This window comes from Mirounga angustirostris, unplaced genomic scaffold (genome assembly GCF_029215605.1).
Source record: "Mirounga angustirostris isolate CCGP_5_RB_7025 unplaced genomic scaffold, mMirAng1.0.hap1 SCAF_14, whole genome shotgun sequence".
Classification (NCBI taxonomy): Eukaryota; Metazoa; Chordata; class Mammalia; order Carnivora; family Phocidae; genus Mirounga; species Mirounga angustirostris.
The window spans coordinates 75,571,415-75,596,417 of NW_026991722.1; the positions used below are offsets into that span (position 1 = coordinate 75,571,415).

General features: G+C 52.9%; 1 protein-coding gene across 3 annotated transcripts in view; it reads left to right on the forward strand.

The window, feature by feature from the left end:
- CUX2 (cut like homeobox 2) overlaps positions 1-25,003 on the forward strand; it is a 230,383-nt gene that overhangs the window by 189,619 nt on the left and 15,761 nt on the right. The window contains exons 5-18 of one of the 3 annotated variants that reach the window (XM_064578366.1): positions 96-230; positions 3,181-3,304; positions 5,071-5,147; positions 6,243-6,309; positions 7,735-7,783; positions 11,212-11,316; positions 14,864-15,055; positions 15,157-15,215; positions 15,711-15,759; positions 15,832-15,952; positions 17,085-17,765; positions 18,587-18,688; positions 22,217-22,995; positions 23,763-23,922. In XM_064578366.1, the coding sequence (XP_064434436.1) occupies positions 96-230; positions 3,181-3,304; positions 5,071-5,147; positions 6,243-6,309; positions 7,735-7,783; positions 11,212-11,316; positions 14,864-15,055; positions 15,157-15,215; positions 15,711-15,759; positions 15,832-15,952; positions 17,085-17,765; positions 18,587-18,688; positions 22,217-22,995; positions 23,763-23,922 (2,700 nt within the window). The remainder of the gene's footprint in view (positions 1-95; positions 231-3,180; positions 3,305-5,070; positions 5,148-6,242; positions 6,310-7,734; positions 7,784-11,211; positions 11,317-14,863; positions 15,056-15,156; positions 15,216-15,710; positions 15,760-15,831; positions 15,953-17,084; positions 17,766-18,586; positions 18,689-22,216; positions 22,996-23,762; positions 23,923-25,003) is intronic. The other 2 variants (XM_064578367.1, XM_064578368.1) reach the window with 2 other exon arrangements.

Here is a 25,003-nt window from a genome sequence, read left to right on the forward strand (position 1 = left end):
GAAGGCTCCTGTGGATGGTCCCCTCCGCTCCCTGTAGAGCGGCCTCAGCCCTCAGGGCCCCCACCACTCCTGGGCTCCTCTCTCTGTGTGTGCAGACCCCGTGCCTGTGTTTGAAGCGACGCGCAGCCTAGACGACAGACTGCAGCCCCCCAGCTTCGACCCCAGTGGGCAGCCGCGGCGAGACCTCCACACTTCGTGGAAGAGGCACCCCGAGCTCCTTGGCCCCAAAGGTACTAAGAAGGCCTTATGGGATGTCCATCGTAAACAAATGGGCTGTGGATCTTCAGCCGCCAATCTTGGCCACCTTTGGAGGGGTGGGCGTGGCGGCAGCAAGGAGCTCAACTTTATCATCTTAGATGTAGGATGGGTTATGGTACACCACTGCTGGAACAACCCAACTGCAAATCCCACAAGTCTAAAGTATTTGAAGGGCGGGAAGTGGGAGGGGATGCTCCCTGTCCCCTGCTGCGATTCTGCCCTCTTTGACACATGACACCCAGAGTCATGGCGACTGTCACAACCGGCTGACAGGCAGAGAAAAAGTGTGGAGGATCATACCGAAGTTTATGGCTCCAGGCTCAGAAGTGGCACACGTCACTTCCAGCCACATCCCAGTGACCAAAACTCCGTCACGTGGCCACACCCAGCTGCAAGGGAGCCGGGGAAGTACAGTCTGACTATGTGCCCAACAAGGGAGGGGAACAGGATGTGGTGAACACAGCACTGTTTCAGTATCAAATGAGACAAGTCAGGAAACTGGGAGAGCTAAAAATAGAGTTCAGATATACATATATTATGATAATTAAAAGCAAGGAAATGATGGACAAAATTCGGCTTTGTGGTTACCTCTGGCAGGTGAGGTAGGAGGTCTCCGTGGGGAGGAGCAAGTCTGCATGTGAAAGCTATTGGTAACCATCTGAGTCTTGGGTGTTCATTGAGCTGCAAGCCAGGCACTGTCATAGGCACCGGTGACATATCTGGGAACAAAACAGACAAAAATCCCTGTCCTCGTGGCACTGACCTTCTAGAGGGAAAGGCTGACTGTCAACCAGTAAATGTTAAACATACAGTATTTCAGGTGGTAAGAAAGGCTTTGGGGGGAAAATGAAGCAGAGAAGAGGGGAAGAGTCTAAGGAATAAATGAGGAGAATTTACCTCAAAAGTCAGCGAGATTACCTTCTTTTTTTTGGTAAAGTGCCAGGAGAGTAAATACTTCAGACTTTGCCAGCCACACATTTTCTGTCACGACTACTCAACTCTGTGTGGAAAAAAGCCATAGAACATAGGTAAATGAGTGGGTGTGGTTGTGTTCCAATAAAACTTTATAGACAAAACAGGTGATGGGCCAGTTTTGGCCCAAGGGCTGTCATTGCAGATCCCTGGTCTATCTCCTGGAGATAATGGGCTGAGGCCTGCCAAATCAAAGTTTGACTGCTCTGGCACACTCCCCAATTCACAGCTCCCTCCCTACCTCCCAGTGCCTAGTGAGCACCTACTGTATGCCTGGTCCTTGGCAGAGTCCTCTGGGGAAGATTTATGGTGACTAAAATACACCACTTTGCCAGCTCTGTTCCTGTACCCAGAATGCCCTTCCAGCCTCCCTGACAAGCCAGCTCATATACAGATGGCTCTGTGCAGTCTCTGAGGTCCCTTTAGGGTTTGAACTTCCCTCTATCAGAATAATGGCAGTTGTGGGAACCGCCGCTTCAGAGCATTTGCGCTGTGCCATGTGCCTTTCACACGGCTTCCCACTGTCCCCTTGTATCAACCTTCTAAGGTGTCACTGGCCCCATTTGACAAGCAGGGAAACTGAGTCTCAGAGGCAGTGGGCTGCCAACAGGGATTCAAACCAAGGGCTCTTGACCTTGGCCCTGGGCTGTGTCTCTCCGTGAGTGCTGTGCTTCGTGATGGTCAAACGTTGTTTGTTTATTCACTGCTGTGGCCTCAGCCCCGGCAAAGTTCCCTCTGTGTGTGTGTGTGTGTGTGTGTGCCTGCGTAAGAACAAGCCAGGCCCTGAACACTCTGTCAGGCCCTCAAGGGACTCACTCTACAAACTGCCCAGCTCTGCACTCACCACAGGTGACAGGACAGAACGTAATGGAGTCAGTCGGACCCAAGGTCAGGAGCCCAGATTTTGGAATTCTTGAGACATTCACCCTCGATGGCTGGCCCCTGAGCACCCTTTCTCCTCATGACAAATTGAGTGCCAAAGACACACACTGAACCCCTGAAGGAGCCACCACGGGTCTGCAAAGCTGGACCCAATGTGGGCCCTGCCCAGGGGCACCCGCAGGTGTGGTGGGCTATGACTGAGCATCTGAGTGTGTGCCGTCACCTACAGTTACCCCATGACCCAGCAATTTCACTCCTAGGTATCTACTCCAAAGAACTAAGAACAGGTGCTCAAACAAACACATGTACAAAAATGTTCACAGTAGCACTATTCACAACAGCCAGAGGTGGAAACAATCCAGATGTCTATCAGCAGATGAATGGAAAAACAAAATGTGGCCTGTCCATGAAATGGAATATTATTTAACCATAAAAACGAGTAAACGAGTGACGGTCTGATCCATGCTACAACCTGGATGAACCTCGAAAACATTTTGCTAAGTGAAAGAAACCAGACACAAAAGGACATATATTATGTATGATTCCAGTGATAGGAAATATCCAGGATATGCAAATCCCCAGAGACAGAAAGCAGATTGGTGGTTGCCAAGGGCTAGGGGAGTGGGAAAAAGGAGTGACTACTTAGTGGGGACTGGCTTCCTTTTGGGGTAGTGACAGCATTCTGGAATTAATGCTAACGGTTGCACAATACTGTGAATGTATTAAATGTCACTGAATTGTATACTTTTATGTATATTTTACCATGACTCTTAAAAAAGTAAGAAGGCCGAGGAGGCAGGAAGAGGTCCAAGAGAGTAAAAAAGCCTCTGGGCTTGCTGGCTGAGACTGGCACATGGGAACTTGACATTCGTTCACACACACCCCCCACGGTGACAACCCAGCTGACCATGGTGATGGCAGGTCTCTCCAGCTGCACTCTCTCTAACACCCGAGTTTGGGAAATTAAGTCTTGTCCCAGCACTGCCAGTCCCTCCGGTTTGCAGAAGGCACCTCTGGCTGCCATGCCACTTCCAGTGATGGGTGGTTTTCCCTCTTTTTTCCCTCCAGAGCAGAGAGAGGGGACATCTCCAGCAGGGCCCACGCTGACTGAGGGGAGCCGCCTCCCGGGCATTCCCAGCAAAGCCCTCCTGACAGAGACTTTGCTGCAGAGAAATGAGGCGGAGAAACAAAAGTGAGTGGGGAGGAACAGGTGGGCCCCTGCTGCCCCGCCTGGCTGGGAGGTGGGACCTTCAGGGAATCCAGATGCAGGTTGGAGATAGAGATGCAGGCCCGGGTTTCCAGCCCTACCTCAGCAGCTCAGTGGCCAGCCCTGGGCAGCTCACATCACCTGTCTGAGCTTCAGTTTTCCCAGTTGGAGAATGGGGCTAATGGTGGTGTATTAGTCAGGGTTCCCCACAGAAATAAAACCAGAAGGATTTTCTATTTTAATTAAGACACATATTTCAAGGACTTAGTTCACACAGTTGGGGCTGACAAGTCTGAATCAGTAGAGCCAGCCAGCAGGCTGGAAAGTCAGGCAGGAGTAGGTGCTGCAGTCTTGAGGCAGAAGTTCTTCTTCCTCGGTTTTATTCTTAAGACCTGCAACTGATTAGACGAGGCCCACCCACATTATTGAGATTCTTCTCCTTTACTTAATGTCAACCGACTGTAGATGTTAAGCCCATCTACAGAATACCTTCACAGCAACCCCAAGATTAGTGTGTGGTTGAATAACTGGGTACTGTAGCCTGATCAAGTGGACAGGTGATATCAACTCCTAGTCTACCGTGAGAATGAATATATGTGTTTAGCTCCGCACTCACTTGAAGGAGTATAAGTCAGTAAATGGTTGATGTGGGAGTAATAATACCTGGATTATTATAAATCTGGATCTTTGGGGGCATTTCTAGGACAGCTTCATGGTGGTCATTACATTCATCCTTTCATTTACTTATTTCGTATTCACTTGTTCCATGTATTTATGGAGCCACCTGCTGTGTGCCAAGCACTGTTTTAGGGGCACAGCAGGGAACAAATGGACAAGCCTCCCTGCTCTCCTGGAGTTTACTTTCTCATGAGGAAGACACAAATAAACAAGATAAATAAAGTAAATAGTCTGCTACATGACCATAAACGTTGTGAAGAAAAATAAAGGAGGGAGCGTTGGAGATTGAAGCTGAAGTTTTAAATAGGGTATAAGGGGAGGCCTCACTGAGGAGGTAAGCAAAGCCCCAAGGAGGTGGGGGAGTGAAACTTGCAGATCTATGGGGAAGGGTGTTTCAGACAGAGGGGACAACCAGAGCAAAGGCCCTGAGGTAGAAACATTCCTGGTGTGTTTGACCAGCAAGGAGGTGAGTGTGCCTAGAGTGGTGTGAGAGAGGGGAAGGGACAGGGTGTAGGACCAGAGGTAAAGGGGCTCCTTCCCTAGAGTCTCTGAGCCAGACAACAGAAGGCCCAGGCTTTGTATAAACCCTCCCCCAGTCCAGCTGGGGCCCCTCTGTCTCTGTTGAGACACTTGCATCACACCGAAGCTCTAGGCTACAGTGGGCTGGACAACCATCCCAAACAACTGACACAAAGACGGGAAAAAATGCCTCCCCAAGGACAGGAATAGTAAGTAATGGTACTGAGGGAGCACCAGGTACCCCACATCACGCTGAAGATGTCTCATAGCAGCCACGAGGCAGACCCCAGCAGAACCTTATTTTACAGGTGAGGAAACTGACGCCCAGAGAGGCAAGGTCACTGGCTGATATAGGTCCACACAGTCAGCAAAAGAGCAAGGCAGCCAAATGCCTGAATATCATGTTTAAGGGCTGGTTAAAAAGGCAGCGGTACAGATTACAGGGAGCAGGTGAGTGGGTTAGGAAGCCAGGAGGACCGACTCAGGGACCCAGGCAGGGCCCATGCACATGGGCGTGTGCAGAGCCAGGGTGAGCAGGCCCGGTCTCTCCGCAGGGGCCTTCAAGAAGTACAAATCACTTTGGCAGCCAGACTGGGGGAGGCAGAGGAAAAGATCAAAGTCCTACATTCAGGTATGTATCTGGCACACATTCCCTGGCCCCGTGCACCTCCCCAACCCTGTCAGACCAGGAGGAGGAGTGGGAGGGGACAGTGACTCTGTGAACACAAGCTCAGGTAGTCTAGAATCAGGAAGGTGGGGCGGGGGTGGGGGAATGCAGTTTGAGGAGGAAGGGGGTAGATCAGCTTTATACCATGGGGGTCTGAGCCCAGTCCCTGGAGGCCACATTGCTGTGGAGAGAGAGTTTGAGAAGTAGAATTAAATCAGGGGTGGCGAACTCAGTGCCTGCAGGGGCTAGACATACAACCAAGCCGGTCAGGTTAGGGAAGGCAGTCGGGCAGGGTGGGGTCTGGGGCAAACTGGGCCACCTGGGCCTTGACTAAAGAGATGGCCACTGTTGAGCATCAGCCAGCTACTGCCATATGACCCAGTGTCACCAAGCTTTCAATCTTCTTGGAGAAATCAGAAATCTTGAATTTCATAAGAAATTTCTCATAATTAACACATATCTGTTGACTTCATTGCTCCTCCCTGTCTGAACCTTGGAGTGGGTGAGCTCATGGACAGATGGCCCCACCCAGGTCCTGGAGTGACCTAAGGGTGTGGGGCAGCTCATACACAAGGCCATGGGACAGACAGACCCCTACCACTTGCCTGGGTCCTCTGAGCTTCGTAGACTCCTAGAGGGTCATCCTGTCTGCCCTCCAACCAGCTTGAAGCCTCTCCATGGGCAGGAAACTCTAGCTGTCACTGGTTCTAACCAAAAGAAAGGTCTTCCCTGGGGCGCCTGGGTGGCTCAGTCGGTTAAGCGTCTGCCTTCGGCTCAGGTCATGATCCCGGGGTCCTGGGATCGAGCCCCCACATCGGGCTCCTTGCTCTGCGGGGAAGCCTGCTTCTCCCTCTCCCACTCCCCCTGCTTGTGTTCCCTCTCTCGCTGTGTCTCTCTCTTTCAAATAAATAAATAAAATCTTTAAAAAAAAAAAAAAAAAGAAAAGAACGGTCTTCCCTTACTACCTTGAACTTCATTCTGCCTTCTGAACCCTGCAGAAGGAGTGGGCTCCTGGGGGAAGTGGGAGGTGCTTCACCCTGGCTCTTTACTTTTTCCCAGCGTTAAAGGCCACACAGACAGAGCTGCTGGAACTGCGGCGGAAATATGATGAGGAGGCGGCATCCAAGTAAGTGAAAACCCTGCTGAGGTATGCCTTCTCACTCTGGCTCTCCCAGACATGTCTCCTCCCTCTGATCCTACCAGATATGTCTCTTCCCTCTGACCTTCCCAAATATGCCTCCTCCCTCTGACCCTCCCAGACATGCCTCCACCCTCTGACCCTCTCAAATATGCCTTCTCTTTCTGACTCTTCTCCCTCTAACTCACTGCCTGAAGCCCCTATTTCATTAAGCACCCAGTGCTCCCCACCCCCATAGGCACACAGCTGTTCACTGGTCTGTGCCATTCATGCACCATAGACTATAAATGACGTTCTGGGTCATGGCTGAGTAGGGTCTGCTGGGCAGGGGCCTCCACCTTACCACAACTTCCTAGAACTGTCTCCACCACAACTCCACAGTCCAACCCTCAGGGGCTGAGTGTCATTCACTTAAATTACTCTGGACTCAACATGGCTTTAAGACATCATTTATTCCACAAACACTTATTTAGCACCTACTGTTTACCCAGTGCTATGTTGGGTCCCCGGAAGAAACGCTAGAACATGGCCCTGTCCTCAGTCGAGGAGAAGAGACAGACAATAACGGATGATGTATAGTGATAAATTCATACCTTCACAGATACTATTGAGCACTTACTGTATGCTTGGCACTGTTCTGGGCGCCTGCCGAATGCTAAGAAAGGAAGAGCCATGAGCAGCAAGAGAGACTAACAGGGAGGACGGGTCCTGTTATCCAGGGTAGTCCCAGGGGACTTCCCTGAGGAGATGACCTCCAGAATGAGAAGGAGATGGCCATATGGAGAATGCTGGGTTGGGTGCTCTGGGCAGGGGGGACAGCTTGCATGAAAGAAGGCCCTGAATACGCCTAAAGCACGTGCACAGCTTATAGTCACCAAATGCTCCCCACAGGCCTCCTGTGTCCCCACCCCATGCTCAGCAGAGGGGTGACCAAGGTGGATACAGCCTGTTCTGGCCCCCTCGGTGCTGGGAGCCTGGGGGTTGGGGGGCAGCAAATAAATGAATGACCACCACGGGGGTAGTTGAGGGAGTCCTCCTAAGAGGACACTTTGGAGCTGGGTTTTAAAGCTCAGAGTCCTGTCCTCTTGAGGAAGGGCATTCCAGGTAGAAGGCACAGTGTGGCCAAAGGCTGGGAGGTGTAGGGCAGCTAAAGAGAATAGACCCCTGGCAGGGGCAGCAGGCCAGGCCGCCTGGAAGGGGTGTCGTGCTGAGGCCCCCATCCCATTTCCCCACAGCCTGGGTTCTTTTGTGCCCAGCCCGGTTTCTCTCTAGTAGGAGGGATGGAGGGCAGCCTCCTTAGCCTCCCATTGTGAGCGAGAGCCTTAGGTTCAGGCAGGGGCTGGGGTTATCAGGATAGGCAGGGGTCCGGTGGCTGCCAGAAACCCTTCTCAGGGTCTTATCTTTCTGTCTCAGGGCAGATGAAGTCGGCCTGATCATGACCAACTTGGAGAAAGCTAATCAGGTGAGAAGATGTGTGCTAACACTCATTCTGCCCAGGGTGGGGTTCGGGCTGGGGGGAGCCCAATTGATATTTATTGATACCATTGCCATGTGCCATGTGCCATGCTGAGTGCTAGGGCCGGGAGTGCCTGGGACCCTGGGCTCTCGGAGGAAGGAGGAAGGGATGCTGACAGAATACTCAGAAATAGGGTGACCCAGGCAGTAGAAGTTGGGGAAGGGGCACCTGACCCAGACTTGAGGGTCAGGGAGGATGTCATGGAGGAAGGGCCATGTTGCTGAGACCTGACGAATAAATTGAAATTGTAGCAGGATGGCATTCTAGGCCAGGGGACAGCCTAGGTGAAGGCCAGGTGCCCTTCCCTGGCGGCTCCTGTGCAGGAGGCCTCTCCAGCAGGAGGAAGGCGGCGGAGCAGGGACTGGTGAGCCCAGCCCGAAGGCCAAGCTGGGACGTGGGTCTCTCCCAAGCAGACTGAGCGAGGAACCATGTTCCAAAGAGCCTGAGGTGGTGACAAGGGACAAGCCCCAGCTGCTTCCTTCCCTCCCTCCCCACACCACCAGCTCTCCTGCAGCCTCCTCCCTTGATCCCAGCCACGCCAGCCAATCACTGGATGGACCCCAAACTTGCTTGGGGCCCCCATCTTCTAGTCCCAGCCCAGGTCCTCAAAAGTCCATGAGCCTCTGTGAGTCCCCATTTTCACATATGTAAATGGGGTCCCACACCCTGCCTTCTTCAGACCTCAGACATGTTGCCATCTGGGGGGCAAAGCTGGCAGGAGTCTGAAAGGAGGTGAAGCGTGGCCATGGGGTCCAGGCTGGAGTCTCAAGGGCCCAACACACCTCCACCCTGCAATGCCAGCAGCCAGGGACATGGCCAGGAGGGGCCAGCAGTGTGACAGCGAGTAATCATTTCCCTGTAGGAGCACGCTTTACAGCTGGGTTCTAAAGCACAGGAGGCCTTCTCCGGACGAAGGGCGTTCCAGGTGGAAGGCACCGCAGGATCAAAGGCCTGGAGGCACGGCTGTGCCGGCTTAAGTGCAGGGCCCACCCACCTGCAGAGGAAACGTGGAAAAGAGTAGCATTTTTAGGGTAGTTTTTTGAATACATAATCCATTTTCATAGTTCAAAACTCAAAAAGGTTCATACTTGGGAAACTCCCGTCTCCTTCCCCAATTCAGCTTCCCAGTTTTCTCCCTGTGGCAGCCTCTCTTACCTGTTTCTAGTGTCTCCTTCTAGAGATCCGTTCACAAGCTCAGGAATGTATCTATTTTTACCCCTTTTTATAACAAAAACCATAATATACTGTACCCACCCTCTCGGACCTTATTTGTTCCACGTGTATATCTTAGAACTCATTCCATGTCTGCATAAAAGAAGTCCATTTATTTACGGCCGTGTGGTATTGCCCTACATGGCCACTCCGTCATCCAACCGGGGGGTGGCAAGCTTTCCGTGAAGGAGCAGAGAGTAAATATGCCCAGCTCTGTCACGGCCATCCCACTTTGCCATATGTGAAAGCGTAGACCGTATGCGAGTGAATGGGTGTGGCTGTGTTCCAGAAAAACTCGATACACAAAACAGGCATCCAGCTGCAGCTTGCCCGCCCATGGTCTAACCAGTACCCGACTGATGAAGACCATATTTCCAGTCATTTAACACCATCGTCAATCCCGCGGGGAACACCCGTATACAGATACTATTTCAGACATGCATGAGCCACTAAATAGGGTAAATTCTGAGAAGTGGAATTCCTGGGCTGAGGATCTGTGCATTTTTATTTGACAGATGTGGCCAAACTGCCCAGTTTACACTCCCTGCAGTTAAGACAGGGCCGGTTTCCCTACAGCCTCGGTAGTATCGTGTGTCACCAAACTTTTGGATCTTTGCCAGTCAAATAGGCTTGCAAAAAGAGATCTTAGAGCAGTTTGAATAGGAAACAACTCTTTTTTAATGTTTATCTTTTCTGAGTGTAAAAGTAAAACCTCATTATAGAAAGTATGGAGAAGAAAATAAATGTCATCATATTAGGGTTTTTTTAATCTGTATTAAGATTGTCCAGAATGTGAACAAGAGGATTCTGGAGCAGAGCAGATCAGTGTTACAACTTACATAGTAATAACCCTGCCAGTTTGCCCCAGTTCTTCCCCCCGGGGTGACAATCAGACATCATCTTGCACGTACCAGATTTCTTACTGTGGGCAAGGAACCCCCACATGTGACTCTGGATGGTTATATAGGAGAGGGACTTTCTGAGAGAGGGAGAAAACTAGCTCCCTAGTGTCATGATGAACAGAAGGGCAAGCATCCTGAGTTTTTAGCATGTGGAATGAAAATACTTCTCTCCATGGGGAAGATAAGACTCGTAACTTTCTAGTAGCTTTAAACCCAGCTTTCCAACCCAGGGGATGTGTCCATGGTCAGGGTCTCATCCCCCACTGAAATGTAAACACATACCTTCAGAGAGGAAAATTACTATGACTTGCTTCACCAGCTGATGTCAGAAACTGACTTCCGGGCTTGTCATTTAGCCCCGTCCTGTTTCAGTCAGATTTGCTTGGGAAGCCCTAGCTGTGCAGAAACATAAAAATATTTCTCTACACCTGCACACCCAAAACCTTTCCGAAAACAAAACTGACTTGAGCCATTTCTGGAACAAGGCAGGATACTAGTAAGTAAACAAATCAATTTAAAAAATAAATTAACAAAATGTGAACATGGATATGTGTGGGTCTCCATGTGCATATAGTAGGTATAGTGTCTTGATTGCCAAGATCAGTGTGAAAGTTAACTGTAATCGTTATGACCTGCGTCACCAACTGAGAGTTAAAATACAGTCACAGCTCTTTTAACAAAGTTAGCCAATTATTGATACCTAAGCTGAGATACCTAATAAGTTGTAGTTTACCAGATCACTTACTTTGCAAAACAACTCTATGAGGTAGTTACTTTTATCATCCCCATTTTATAAATAGGGGAACTGAGGCTGGGCAGATGAAATCTGTTGCCCAAGGTCGCACAACCAGGGAGTGACAAAGTACAGATTTCTCTCAAAAGCCATAAGGCTACATTGTTAACACTTGGAGGCTTCCTTCCAGGCTTTTTTCTTAGAAATTTTTGAGGAGTTAAGATCCACCATATACCCAGTTTGGAAAACTGGCATTCTGATTTAGAAATGTATTTCATTGCCCCCATTTCACAAGAGGAAAACTGAGACCCAGAGAGAGGAAGTGACTTGCCCAGGGGCCTGCCTCAGCTCATGGGCTGGGAAACACTCTGCAGACACTCCATCCAGGTGGCACTAGGTGGCATGGGAGCTGGAGACAAACACCCAGCCCTGCCTGAAGCATGCAGGGGGACGGCAGAAGGCCAGGGTGGGATCCAATGTGGCCCTGCTCACCTTTTAACCGCGCTTGCCTCCACTCTCCTCCCCAGCGAGCTGAGGCTGCCCAGCGGGAGGTAGAAAGTCTTCGGGAACAACTTGCCTCAGTCAACAGCTCTATCCGCCTGGCCTGCTGCTCCCCGCAGGGACCCAGTGGGGTAAGGATGGTGGGGGAGCCAGAGGGAAAGGTTGGGAAAAGCCATGCTGGTGAGTATGACTATGCGGATGCCATTTTGTGGGTCAGTCATGTGCCTCTGTGTGAAATTAGGCACATGAATGTGTGTGGATACAGCGGGCATAGCATCTAAATTGCCAAGGTCAATGTATAGTTAACTATAATTACTATGACTTGCTTCACCAGCTGAAGGTCAAAATACAGCCACAGCTCTTTGCAAACTCAAGCTTCCATATGTGATTAATAGGAAGTCCAGCATCTTCCTTTGGAGGCCCTCCTTTACCCCCCAGTTGTCCAAGAATGCCAGCAACTCACTCAGGCCAAAGAGGACCATTTGCATGGCCAGATGCCTGGCAAGACTGGGTGGGAGGGTAAGTTTGAGCAATAGAGCAGTGGTGCCACCACGTGTCGCCGTTGACCACCGGTTCTCAATCCTACCGAACCGCAGTAGGACCACTTAACCGAGATCTGAGATTGACATTCCTATCAGCCACTGGTTCCCAAACATGCCAGAGTGATTCCAGTGGGTTTTTCCAAACAGCCACATGCTACAAAGCACCTGTCTTTAGTCATCAATCCTGAGGTTCCTGTGTTAAGCCCGCTTAGTGCATCTTTCTCCTTCCTCCTGGTTGGTGCCCCTCTGGGGTCCTGGCGTCAGAGGGATTTCAGTCAGAGCCACCCCAACTGACACTTCTGTCGTATGTTAAGAGTCTTCATTGCGGGGTACCTGGCTGGTTCAGTCAGTAGAGCATGCAACTCAATCTCACGGTCATGAGTTCAAGTGTTGGGCATGGAGCCTACTTTAAAAAAAAAAAGTCTCCATTGCTCCTCTCGCAGAAAGCCTTGGTTCCTTATGTAAGCTGGTCCACCTTCTCTCCAGATCTTTGCCTAACAAGGGATTAGATTCCCGATTCCTTACATAACGACAGGTCTGCTCCAGGGGGACTTGCGGCCTCCACCCGTGCACCTGAAGTGGCCAGCATACCTTTCACTTCACCTGCCACCCTGAAACACTGACCACCGTGCCCATATCTGTTTTTCTGTTTCAGTGTTGGACTGTGTCTCTGCGAACGTGAATTACTATGAATGTATATGTCTGTCTGTGCCCTTTGGGCAAGTAACTGTATCCTTAATCTAACTGTGCCTCAGTTTCCTTACCTGTATGAGTAAGACCTACCTGATTGGGCTGTTGGGAAGATTACATGTAAAGTACCTAAAATGGTGCTTGGACCTCCTCACTGCGGTCCGTGCTCAGCGAAGGGTTGATGCCACCGTTTAGTAGCAGTGGGGTGTTGGGGCATGTCTCAGGTGGTTTTGCCCATGCCCCGTGTGGTCTCTGAGCACATACGTGACTCTGTGTATCACAGTGACATGTCCATATGCGTATATCTCTTTGATGCTGGGTATTTCTGTGTGTCTGCATGTCAGCGTGAGTATTCCAGCAGGTACTTCTCTCAGGGTGTGCTCTGTTTGGGTCTGTGTCCCGGGAAGCAGTGTGTGTATATGTCAGCGTGTCTGGATATCTGCACAACGCAAGGAGTGAGCACAAGAGAGACTGAGAGCAAGAGAGTGCGTGGGTTCACCTCAGAAGGAATTTGCCGATGGTATTTAATTAACCCCCTTGGAACCCAGCAAATGCCTATGTTAATCAGCCACGGGGAATTTTGCTGGTTTGGGGGTGAGTTCTTCTGAGCCCCACAGTGGCGCTCGATGCTAATTAATTTAATGTGTTAATGGCATCCGCTTCCTGTTTTAATTGGCATTTATCTCCCTGGAAGAATAGCCAGTATTGGTAGTGGTAGGCTGTTTTCTGCTCTGTTTTATTTTTTGTAATGCTTCTTTTTTTTTTTTTAAGATTTTATTTATTTGACAGAGAGAGACACAGCGAGAGAGGGAACACAAGCAGGGGGAGTGGGAGAGGGAGAAGCAGGCTTCCCGCCGAGCAGGGAGCCCGACGCGGGGCTCGATCCCAGGACTCTGGGATCATGACCTGAGCCGAAGGCAGACGCTCAATGACTGAGCCACCCAGGCGCCCCTGTAATGCTTCTTAGAGTCATTTGTAACTGCTCAGGACCAGCCCGACTTCAGGTCCTCTCAAACATCAACTTCTTTTTCATGCAGGACAAAGGGACCATTTCCTAAAACCTGGAGAAGCCATGGGGCTTGGGGCTTGGGGCTAGGGGCAAATTAGGAAGAGATAGGAACCACCGCTTGTCTGGCCTGTGGCTATGGGGTCTCAGGTCTAAACCTGAGGGTCTGCCTGGAAGGGAGGGGAAATGTGTCGCTGGGATAGGACCTGTGCCCCATTTAGAAACCTAAACATTTATCTGTGATGTTACCTCTGCTGGGATCACCCAATCCCCACCTCTTCCTCACCAGACTCTCTCCCTTTTTTTCGTCCTTTTATAGCAAAGGTTTTTTTGAAGTATAAAGTATATAAGATCAAATGTGCATATCGTTAAGTGTACAGCATTGAATTTTTCAGAGATGCCATAACCAGCATCCAGATCAACAAGAAGAATGTTCCCCACTCCCAGAATACCCCCCTTGTGTCCCCATCCGGGTGCTACTCCCCAACAGGAGCCACTCTCCTGACTTGTAACTGCACAGCTGGGTTTTGCCTGCTATTGTATCTGATCTTAATCAGATTGCGCACACACACTTTGCTGTCTGGCTCCTTTCACTTCGTATTCTTTTTTTTTTTTTAAGATTTTATTTATTTATTTGACAGAGAGATAGCAAGAGCAGGAACACAAGCAGGGGGAGCGGAAGAGGGAGAAGCAGGCTTCCCGCCGAGCAAGGAGCCCGATGCGGGGCTTGATCCCAGGACCCTGGGATCATGACCTGAGCTGAAGGCAAATGCTTAACGACTGAGCCACCCAGGCACCCCTCACTTCATATTCTATCTGAGAGCGTAGTCCATGCTGTGTTAGTAGTTGTGGATTATCCATTTTCAGTGCTGTAGCGTGTTCCATTGTATGGATGTGCCACGACCTGCTCATCCATTCTCTCGTTGGAGGGCATTTGGAAGCCAGTGGAGGGTTTCCAGCTTGGGGCTGTTACAGAGAGGGCTGCTACGAATGTTAGTCTTGGTGTTCGCACGTGTGTCTTGTGCACGGTACCTGCTTTCCCCACACATATGTACCAAGCAGAAGTGCACATGTCCACCCTTAGTGGACGCTGCCAAGCAGTTTTCCAAATCACTAACTTGTTCTTGAACTTCATCACAGTTTAGACACATCTTCCTCCAGAAAACCTTCCCTGCCCACTCCCCCACCAGTTTGAGTACTAGAGGGAAGGCATCCAGGCTGGTAGGAGTGGCTTGAGCAAAGGCTCAGAGATAGGAGGAGGAAAACCAGAGCCTGTAAGGAGGGGCTGAGTCACTCTGGGGAGCACAGCACCGGGGGGTGGGAGGGAGAACGTGCCACGGATGGATTTCCCATTTTGTCTGGGATTCAGGGGTGGGGAAGCCAGCCCTCCAGCTGCCTGCCCCAACCTCTTAGCCCCTCAAAGCCCCACTTTGTCCTCAGGATAAGGTGAACTTCGCGTTGTGCTCGGGCCCCCGGCTTGAAGCTGCGCTGGCCTCCAAGGATCGGGAGATCCTGCGGCTGCTGAAGGATGTGCAGCACCTCCAGAACTCTCTGCAGGAGCTGGAGGAGACCTCGGCCAACCAGATCGCGGACCTGGAGCGGCAGCTCACGGCTAAGTCCGAGGCCATAGAAGTAGGTCTTGGGAGAGGAGGCGTGCAGGCAGGAGACGGGCGAGGCGTCCCCAGGCAGAAGGACGTGGGCCAGCCTGAAACCGTCTTTGTTTCCTCCTCTAGAAGCTGGAAGAGAAGCTCCAGGCGCAGTCTGACTATGAAGAAATTAAAACAGAGCTGAGGTACTGTGCAGAGTGGGGCTCCACCACCCCCAGCCCTCTTTCTTGGTGGGGAGAGGCCCTGGACAAAGTTCATGATCTTCCTCCCTCCCACCACACCCCATTTGGTGACACCCTTGTCTCTCCTCCATGGCAGCCTGGGTCTCAGAACTTAACCACACTTGGTTCTTTGCCCTCCAGAGCCATCTATCCAAGAACTTGCAAGGTGGCTCGTGGTCCATGCGGGAACTGGTGGGGGGTGGTGCTTGCATCAGATTAGCTCAGGCCGGCCAGTGTGGGAGTTTGTTAATGCAACACCCCTTCAGGTATCATTGGAAGCAGTTCACAGCCTGCTACTTAAGGCTTGGTGTTGTCCCGGGTCCAGTGTTATGTAAGGTCCACGGGGTGGGGCAGTTGTTCTCAATCAGGGAAGATGAGCTAGAGGAAGTACCTCTCAAGACCTCTCCCCAAGCCCCGGGAGCTTGGCTGGCCTCGGACTCTCTCCACTTTCTCTGGCAGCATCCTGAAAGCCATGAAGCTGGCCTCCAGCACCTGCAGCCTCCCCCAGGTGAGTGTTCCCGCCACTGTCCCCGCCGTGCAGGCTGCCCTTGAGAGCCTTCTGCCAACCGTGCCCTCTCAGCCTGGCTTCTTGTCTCCCCAGGGCATGGCCAAGCCCGAAGACTCATTGCTCATGGCAAAGGAGGCCTTCTTCCCCACGCAGAAATTCCTTCTGGAAAAGCCTGGTCTTCTGGCCAGCCCTGGTAGGGGAGACGGAATGCTCTTGGGGCCAAGGGGCTGTGATAGGGGCTGCCCATGGGCCTCTGGCCTTCTCCGCGCCCCCACGCCACCGCCTCCCATGCGGGCAGGAGACAGATGGAGAAAAGGGGTCCACATTGAATGAGCAGCTGCCGTGTGGTAGCGCTAGCTGGGGGCTGTCCGTGGGGAAGCCAGCTGGCAGTGCCCCCCACAGTATCCACACACATGTACCCCACGCAGCTCACTCGGGCCCTCCCAAGACCCGCCCCAAAGGCTCCACTCATCCCCGAGCCCTGATGAGCAGCGGGAAGAGGTCACAGGGCACACAGAGGGCGTTCACATTGTACACCCGCAGCAGGACTGCTGGTGATGACCCACAGACATTGCACTCTCCCCAAATCACCTTCTCAGCTGCTCAGCCCTTCTCCCCACACAGTGGCTCCATAACCTTATAGCTGTGTGGCCCCGGCCAAGACTCTCTGTGCTGCCTCTGTTTCCTCATCTGTAAAATGGGGACAACGACGGATCCATTCCATGGGTGCTGTTCACGTGGGGAATGCAAACACGTAGGACGCGTAGGAAGAGGAGGGCTGCAAGGTGGGCAGGAGCCAGGAGTGGGCACCCTGCCGCGGTGGGCATTGGTCCGGATGCCCCACCCTGGGGCCAGGTGCTAGCACGTAATGGGTGCTCAGTGCATGTTCTTAATGTCGGAGGGAGGGCTCCCCAGAACTGGCGTGTGGGCCAGGCCTGCACAGATGGGGATTTGAGGATCAGAAGGGGAGCTCTTAGTACGGCTGGATGCCCATAGCACTTCTCTCCCCCTCCCCGCCTGCCCTCTCCCCCCACCTTTTCTCCCTGAATTGCTCTCTCATGTATGTGTCTCTCTGCCTCCCACTTTCTGTCTCTTTGTCCCTCTGTCTCTTTCTGCCTTTCATTCTGTCTCTGCCTCCATCCGCGTCTCCTCTGGTTTCTCGTTTCTGTCTGCCTCTCTGTTTCCCTGTCTCTTTCTCTGGTGTCTCTCTCACTCTCTCTGTCACTCTCGATATTTCTGTCCCTGGCATGCTCTCTCTCTCCCCATCACTGTCTGCTTCTGTCTGTCCTCTCTTCCTGCATCTGTCTGTCTCTCTGACAATATAGAGGAGGACCCTTCGGAGGACGATTCCATCAAAGACTCTCTGGGCACGGAGCAGTCCTACCCATCCCCTCCGCAGCTCCCACCACCACCAGGGCCCGAAGATCCCCTGTCCCCCAGCCCTGGGCAGCCCCTGCTGGGTCCTGGCCTGGGCCCTGATGGCCCAAGGACTTTCTCACTGTCCCCCTTCCCCAGCTTGGCTTCTGGGGACAGACTGGCAGGGGACGCACTGCTGTCCAAGCACATGATGCCCCCGGCCACCTTCAAGGGGGAGGCAGGCGGCCTGCTGGTGTTCCCCCCGGCCTTCTACGGCGCCAAGCCCCCCACGGCCCCTGCCACCCCCGCTCCTGGCCCTGAGCCACCTGGGGCCCCCGAGCCTGTGGACGGGGGTGGGGGCAGCACAGCTGGGGCAGGGGCCGGAACTGGAACCGAGGAGGAGCACCTGGACACGGCAGAGATTGCATTCCAGGTGAAGGAGCAGCTGCTCAAACACAACATCGGGCAGCGGGTGTTTGGCCACTATGTGCTGGGGCTGTCACAGGGCTCAGTCAGCGAGATCCTGGCCCGGCCCAAGCCCTGGCGCAAGCTCACGGTGAAGGGCAAGGAGCCCTTCATCAAGATGAAGCAGTTCCTGTCGGATGAGCAGAACGTGCTGGCTCTGAGGACCATCCAGGTGCGGCAGCGAGGTGAGGGCCCATCCCAAGGCACGGGGGCTGAGGGCGCAGGCTCTGGGCGCAGAGCCAAACTCTGCCACCTCCCAGCTGTGTCGCCTGGGGCAAATGACTTTGCCTCTCTATGCCTCAGGTTCCCCTCTGTAAAACAAGGAAATATATCCTCGTTCCCTTCTTCCTGGGGCCTGTGGCTACCCCTTGCTCCCCACCTGGCCCTAATGGGACAGCTCAGGCTGATCACTGTGGGAGAAGGCTGAGCCCAGGGGCTGTCCTGGCAAGTAGGTACTTCCTGAGGACCTCCAAGCCTCAGTTTGCCCATCCATGAAATGGCCTGGGTTCCTGCCGACTTGCCAGACTTGACTTTTAGGGTAGCCCATGTGAATGGCCCAAGCTTTGACCTTACAGACACACCTGAGCTTGAGTTCCAGCTCTGCCACTCACGTACTGGGTGACCTGGGGCAACTGACTTTAGCTTCCGTGCCTCCGTTTCCCTATCCATCCCCATCTGTCAGCCTCCTCTGAGGGTTAAATGAGTATAAATCTTTCAGCAGGGCCCCTGGAACATAGTAACTGCTTGAGAACTATTAGCTGTGGTGGTGGCCATCGTTGTTGTTACCATTGTATTATTATTATTAGTTTAAGCCAGAATCATTTGTAGATCCACTTTGTCACACAGACTGGCTAAGTGGTGGTCTTGCCACACACACTCAAGGTCTCCCAGCCCTGGCCCTGGAGCCCCTGAGGGAGGAGGGGACCCACCCTTCGCCCTGCCCAGCTCCAGAGATTGACCCTCAGCATGCAGGTCCCCACGACAGATGCCCCCTTGCCTCCCCCAGGCAGTATCACCCCAAGGATCCGCACACCAGAGACAGGCTCGGACGATGCCATCAAGAGCATCCTGGAACAGGCCAAGAAGGAGATCGAGTCCCAGAAGGGGGGTGAGTGCCACTGCCGTAGGGGAGGCCTGAGGCCTCCGGGACCTGCCCTGAGCAGGAGGTGCGCCCTCATCCGCCTTCATCTACCACAGCTGGATTCCAAGCAGGTCAGAACCTCTTTGCCAACCAACCTGCAGCCAAGTGAGGCCTGGAGAGCCGGGTCCCTGTTAGTATGGGAGCCACTAGCCATGTGTGACTATAGCCACTCAAATTACTTGAAGTTAAATAAAATTACAGCTTCAGTTTTTTGCACAGTGACAAGTGGCCGCCATATGGGACAGCCCAGCCACTGCCGCCGCCCTGGTCTGGATTGTCCGGGTGTCTTTGACTTTGAGGAGACACAGTGATCGGTAATCACACAGGAACTCTGCCAAACGCAGAGGCTGAAGCCTCCCCCTCCCTCCTGCACCTCCACTTCCTAGTTCCCAAAGAGACCCTGTCCTCCTGGCTTCCTCCTGCCTCCTGCACTTCCCAGGGGGCCCTGCATTAGCCTCGTAGTGCTGCTGTTCAGCCACAAATCAGTGGCTAAAAACAACACAAACTGATGGTCTTACAGCTCCAAAAGTCACAGGTCCACAGTCCGCTCCCTGGGCTAGAGGTAAGGTGTCGGCAGGGCTGCGTTCCTTCTGGAGACTCCAGAGGAGAATCCATTTCCTTACCTTTTCCAGCTTCTAGAGGCTCCCACATTCCTTGCCTCACGGCCCCTCCTGCAGCCTCACGGCCAGCATCATAGCAGCTTCCTCGCTGCCTCTGATGCTCCTGTTTCCCTCTCACAAGCACCTTGTGATGATGTGGGGCCTACCCACATGACCCAGGGTCGTCTTCCATCTCAAGATCCTTAACTTAATCACATCTGCAGAGTCCCCTTTGCCATGTGAAGTAACATAGTCTGGGCCCAGGGAAGTGGATACCATTGGGAGACCATTATTTAGCCAACCAGAGTGTACTTTCTCCATCAGGCCCTCTGACTTTCCTATCCTTCCTAGATGAGTTAGTCCATTCCTGGAAGTTCCATCAACACCCAAATCACCCCCTCTCCAGGCCACACCTCTCTCGAGAGTTCCAGAGCCCTAAGCCAACTGCTGGCTGGACATGTCCACCAAGGGCCCCACTGGCATCTCAGACTCAGCGTGTCTGAGATGGAACTCACTGTTTTGCCCTACCCCTCACTCACTCCCCAAACCCACCAGCTCAAGGCTGGGAACCTGTCACAGATGGTGCCAGATACCCAGGTGGGGTGAGAGGCCATCCTTGACTGCCACCACCATCACTTGCTGGGACCATTGCATTAGCCTCCTCACTGATATTACCAATGATATTCTAGGTCCCACTGCAGCCCATTCTCCACCCAGAGGCCAGAGGGATCTTTCTAGAGCATACATATGGTCATGTCACTACCTCAGAATCCTTCCACAGCTCCCCATTGCCCTCAAGATAAAAATGCCAACTCCTCAACAAGGCCCCAGGCCCTATGGTGTTGACTTCTCCTGATTCCCTATACCTCTCGAATGAACTGCTTATAGCCATGTCCATTCTCATGCTGTTCCCTGTGCCCCTAATGCCATCCTCACCCCTGGCCAACTCCTGCGCATTCTCAACAATTCAACTCAGAAGTCACCTCGTCTAGAAAACCCCCCACCCCCATCCAGATGGACTGGATACCCATCCTCCTTGGATTCCCCACAATCACCTACATTGCTTGATGCAATGGAGCCAGAGTGGCCTGGCTGTCAATTTTGTCTCTGCTGTTTATTAGCTGTGTGACCTTGGGCAAGCTTCTTAGCCTCTCTGTGCCTCCATTTTCTCATATTTAAAATAGGCACAATATTAGTACTTCTTTCTTAAGGTCGTGTGAAGATAAAATGAAATCAGTCCTGACGAGCACTCAGCCTGGGGGCCTGGCATGTAGAAGATGCCCCTGAAAATTTAGCTATCATTAGAGTTAACATCATCATCGTTTTCGTCTCTTGTTACATTTGTTCACGTTACAAATACCTCTGCTGATATATCTGTCCCTCCTACCAGTCTGAGGGCATTTTGCAGCCAGGGACCGAGTTGCATCCCTGCACCCAGCACAGTGTATGGCCAGGCCATGTAGACGGTTGCTGACTTTGAAGCGGATGCTGGTCTCCGCATTCCCACTTTGTGGTGTCTGCTGCCCCCTGGTGGCAACTCGGAGCAAAGTGTCCTGATTCCCAAGCGTCCGATTTTGTGGCTGGGAGCCAAGTGTTTCCCAAGGGCCCTCCCTCCTGCCTGGTCCCTGGTGAGGGGCAGAGGAGGCTCACCCTGCTAGGAGCCTACACTGCCCCACCCAGATAATCCACTGAGGCCCTACTCTGTACAGTTTAATTTCTTTCTTCTTGAGCTCCTGTGGCAAGAGAGACAATCATTCAGTAAACATTGGTTAAGCGTCTACTGCGTGCTGGACACAAGGTACAGCTGTGGACGAGACACAATATTGGAGTATAAAGAACCATGAGAAACAGATTAATCAGACTCTCCCACTAAATAAATGGGACAGCTGAGAGCAGAGAGGGGGAGACACCTCACAGTTACACAGAGACTGAGGGAGAACCCAGGTCTCCTGACTCCCTATACAGTGCACTCCCACAGCCCAGGGTGGGGGTGGGGGGGTGTCAGAAATAAGATAGCAGAGAAATTAAAAAGACAACATCAGGGGCACCTGGGTGGCTCAGCTGATAAAGCGTCCAACTCTTAATTTCGGGCTCAGGTCATAATCTCAGGGTAGTGAGATGGAGCCTCGAGTCAGGCTCCATGCTGGGCGTGGAGCCTGCTTAAGATTCCCTCTCCCTTTGCCCCTCCCCCCCATGCACACTCTCTGTCTCTAAAAACATAATAATAATAAGACAAAAGGCAACATCATAGCAGAGTGGACCAGCCAGGGAGCTTTCCATTCAGGGTCTGTGAAGAGGTAGCAAGAGAAAAAAACGCCTGGGTTCTTGCCCCATGCCCCTGACAAGAGTGAGTGCTACGCAGAGAGCAACCAGCAGACCCCCGGGGAGGAAATGAATATGGCTGACGGCTAACTCGAGAGTTCTACTCTCAGAATTGAGGGAAATATCCAGGATGGGGACAAAGACTTATATCCTTTATCATTGTTCACAACAGTGACAAACTAGAAACAACCTAAGCGTCCAGCATTGGGGGAATCGGGCAAATAAAGCAGAGAATATCCCTTCAAGTGGCATAGGCAGCCATCAAAGGTAGAACTTTTAACCATGAGAAAAAAATACTCATGTTGATACTAAGTGGGCACGGACCAGGCTACCCTCCCACATCAAGGATGATCACCCCATGCATGCGGTTAGAAAGCAGGCCAGAAGGCAATATGTGAGGATATTTCATGTGGTTGCCTTTGGCAGGGAGATTAAATTCATTTACCTGGCTGGCTTTATTGCAGTATCTTCACAGTATCTCCAAAGCATGCTTATACTGATGCTGGGAACATCTTTGCCCTTCAAACCATGCCCTGACCCTGGGCCTCTGGCCACCCTGTCACCCTCCCGATAGGTGAGTCCAAGAACGCAACGGCCCCACTCAGCATCACCAACGGCGCAGCCCCCGCCAGCACCTCGGAAGATGCCATCAAGAACATTCTGGAGCAAGCACGCCGCGAGATGCAGGCGCAACAGCAGGCGCTGCTGGAGATGGAGGCAGGCCCCCGGGGCCGCTCAGTGCCTCCCTCGCCCCCAGAGCGGCCGTCGCTGGCTGCCGTGAGCCAGACCGGGGCCCCGACCTACGTCAAGCAGGAGGACAGCAGTGGCGGGGCCACCAGCAGCAGCACCACACAGACGTCCCTCACGGTCCTGTCCCCCGCAGCCTTCGTGCAGAGCATCATCCGGAAGGTCAAGTCGGAGATCGGAGACGCTGGCTACTTTGACCACCACTGGGCCTCGGACCGCGGCCTGCTCAGCCGCCCCTATGCCTCCGTCTCGCCCTCCCTCTCCTCCTCCTCCTCCAGCTACTCCGGACAGCCCAACGGGAGGGCCTGGCCCCGTGGGGATGAGGCCCCCGCAGCCCCTGAGGATGAGGCGGCAGGGGGCGAGGACGAGGCCCCCAGGCTGGGCGAGCTGAAGTCTGAAGGGGGCGTCCCTGAGGCCGGCAGCGGTGGGCGGCTGGCCTACTACCCTGCGTACGTGCCCCGCACGCTGAAGCCCACCGTGCCGCCCCTGACCCCCGAGCAGTACGAGCTTTACATGTACCGGGAGGTGGACACCCTGGAGCTGACACGCCAGGTCAAGGAGAAGTTAGCCAAGAATGGAATCTGCCAGAGGATCTTTGGGGAGAAGGTGAAAATAGTGGGGCCCACCCCCAAGAATCTCAGGGGGCCGTGGGGCCCATGGGACCTGGGGAGGGAGGACCACCTGAGGACCCAGCCCCCAGCGTTTATGGTCTGGAAAGAGAGGTTGTGTGTATGAACAGAAACAAGGCAAAAGCAGGATTCAAACCCAGGTCTGCATGACCCCAAACCCTTTCTCCTGCATCCACCTGTCCCGGGGTCCTGGGGGAAGGGTGCCATAGGCAGGGCTGACATTCAGTCCTGTGGATGTTCAAGCAGTGAAATGCTTGTGTTCTGGTTAGGAATAGCTACTTACCTCCCCTCCTCCAGAACCCTCCATCCCTCTCAGTGGTCCACCCACTAAAGGGTTAAGGCTCAGCCCAGCCAGGGGTGCCCTGCACTACCAGTGGCTAAGTAGTTTTTAACAGGACCTCTGCGCATAGCAGAGGAACAGGCAAAGGGTCAGGTGAGCTGAGAGATAGGAGTGACCTAAGTGGAAGACACTGGAAGACTTCCTGGAGGAGGGGGCATTTGAGGGCTCTTGAAGTCAGGAAGGATTCCTACACGTAGGGATATCTGGAAGGGCATTGCCGATGGGGGGCATGGCCCAGGCACACAGCAGGCACCTGGGAAATGAACAAATCAAGGCAGCCCTGGTCTCCCAGAGAATCCGAATGAACACTGGTCCCTACGGATCTCGCGGAGAGGGAGGGAGGGGAGGCCAGGGAATGGCCCAGGAGCCTGCCTCCCTACCCTTCCTGCTCCGCCCATCCCCAGGTGCTGGGCCTGTCCCAGGGCAGTGTGAGCGACATGCTGTCCCGGCCGAAGCCCTGGAGCAAGCTGACGCAGAAGGGGCGAGAGCCCTTCATCCGCATGCAGCTGTGGCTCTCGGACCAGCTTGGCCAGGCCATCAGCCAGCAGCCCAGCGCCTCCCAGGGTGAGTGTGGTCGGGGCCCTCCCGTAGGATGCTGCCAGCCCCCCAGAACTGCCATTCCCAGCTGCCATTTCCCTGTTCCACCTTTCATCCTTCCTTCAACCAGAATGCCCTCTGTTGGTGGTTTTAGACTCTAGGTGGCGCCAGGGTTCCTAGAGCAAGTGGAGAAAATACTTTGCTTGCGGCCGGAGCCACAACACCCCATCCCCTGACCGGAGTCGCTGACTGACCTCTTTCCCAGTGATGCAACACGCAGCCTCAGAAGCCTTAGCACAGAGATTTGGGCTGTTATCCATCCATCAGTGATGCACAGGCAGGGTGGGGTCTGAACGTTGGCTGGGTGAGGAAACTGAGGCTCAGAGAGTTACCCAAAGTCACAGAGCAGAGGTGGAAGGACGGAATCCAGGGAGGGACTCTAGGAAGCCCACGTTCCCTCCCCCACAGCGACCAGTGGGCAGGTCAGTCGGAGTCCAGGTAAGGTGCAAGTATGAACAAGAATACTACCAGAAACATAATGTCAGACAGCAAAAGCATCCCAGGTGATGGTGTTTATTTTAGAAGTTCATGCCCACAAGACAAGACAGCACATTGTTGCAGCATTGGCTACAAGCCTGTGCTTAAAATGTCAAAAAGAGGGGCGCCTGGCTGGCTCAATCGGTAGAGCATGTGACTCTCGATCTCAGGGTTGTGAGTTCAAGCCCCATGTGGGGCATAGAGCTTACTTAAAAAAAAAAAAAAAAAAGTCAAAAAGAGCCACCACTCACCAGCCCGGGAAGAGGGGTTCCATGGGGGAGGGGAGGGCTCTGGCTGTTTCTGTTGCTTTTTGTCTTTAAGATTTTTTTTTTTTTTTTTTTTGAGAGAGAATGAGATAGAGAGAGAGAGCATGAGAGCGGGGAGGGTCAGAGGGAGAAGCAGATTCCCTGCTGAGCAAGGAGCCCGATGCAGAACTCGATCCTGGGACTCCAGGATCATGACCTGAGCCGAAGGCAGTCGCTTAACCAACTGAGCCACCCAGGTGCCCTGCTTTTTGTCTTTAAAACAGAGAGATTTGAAGCAAATAAGGGAGCGTTAACATCTATTAAGG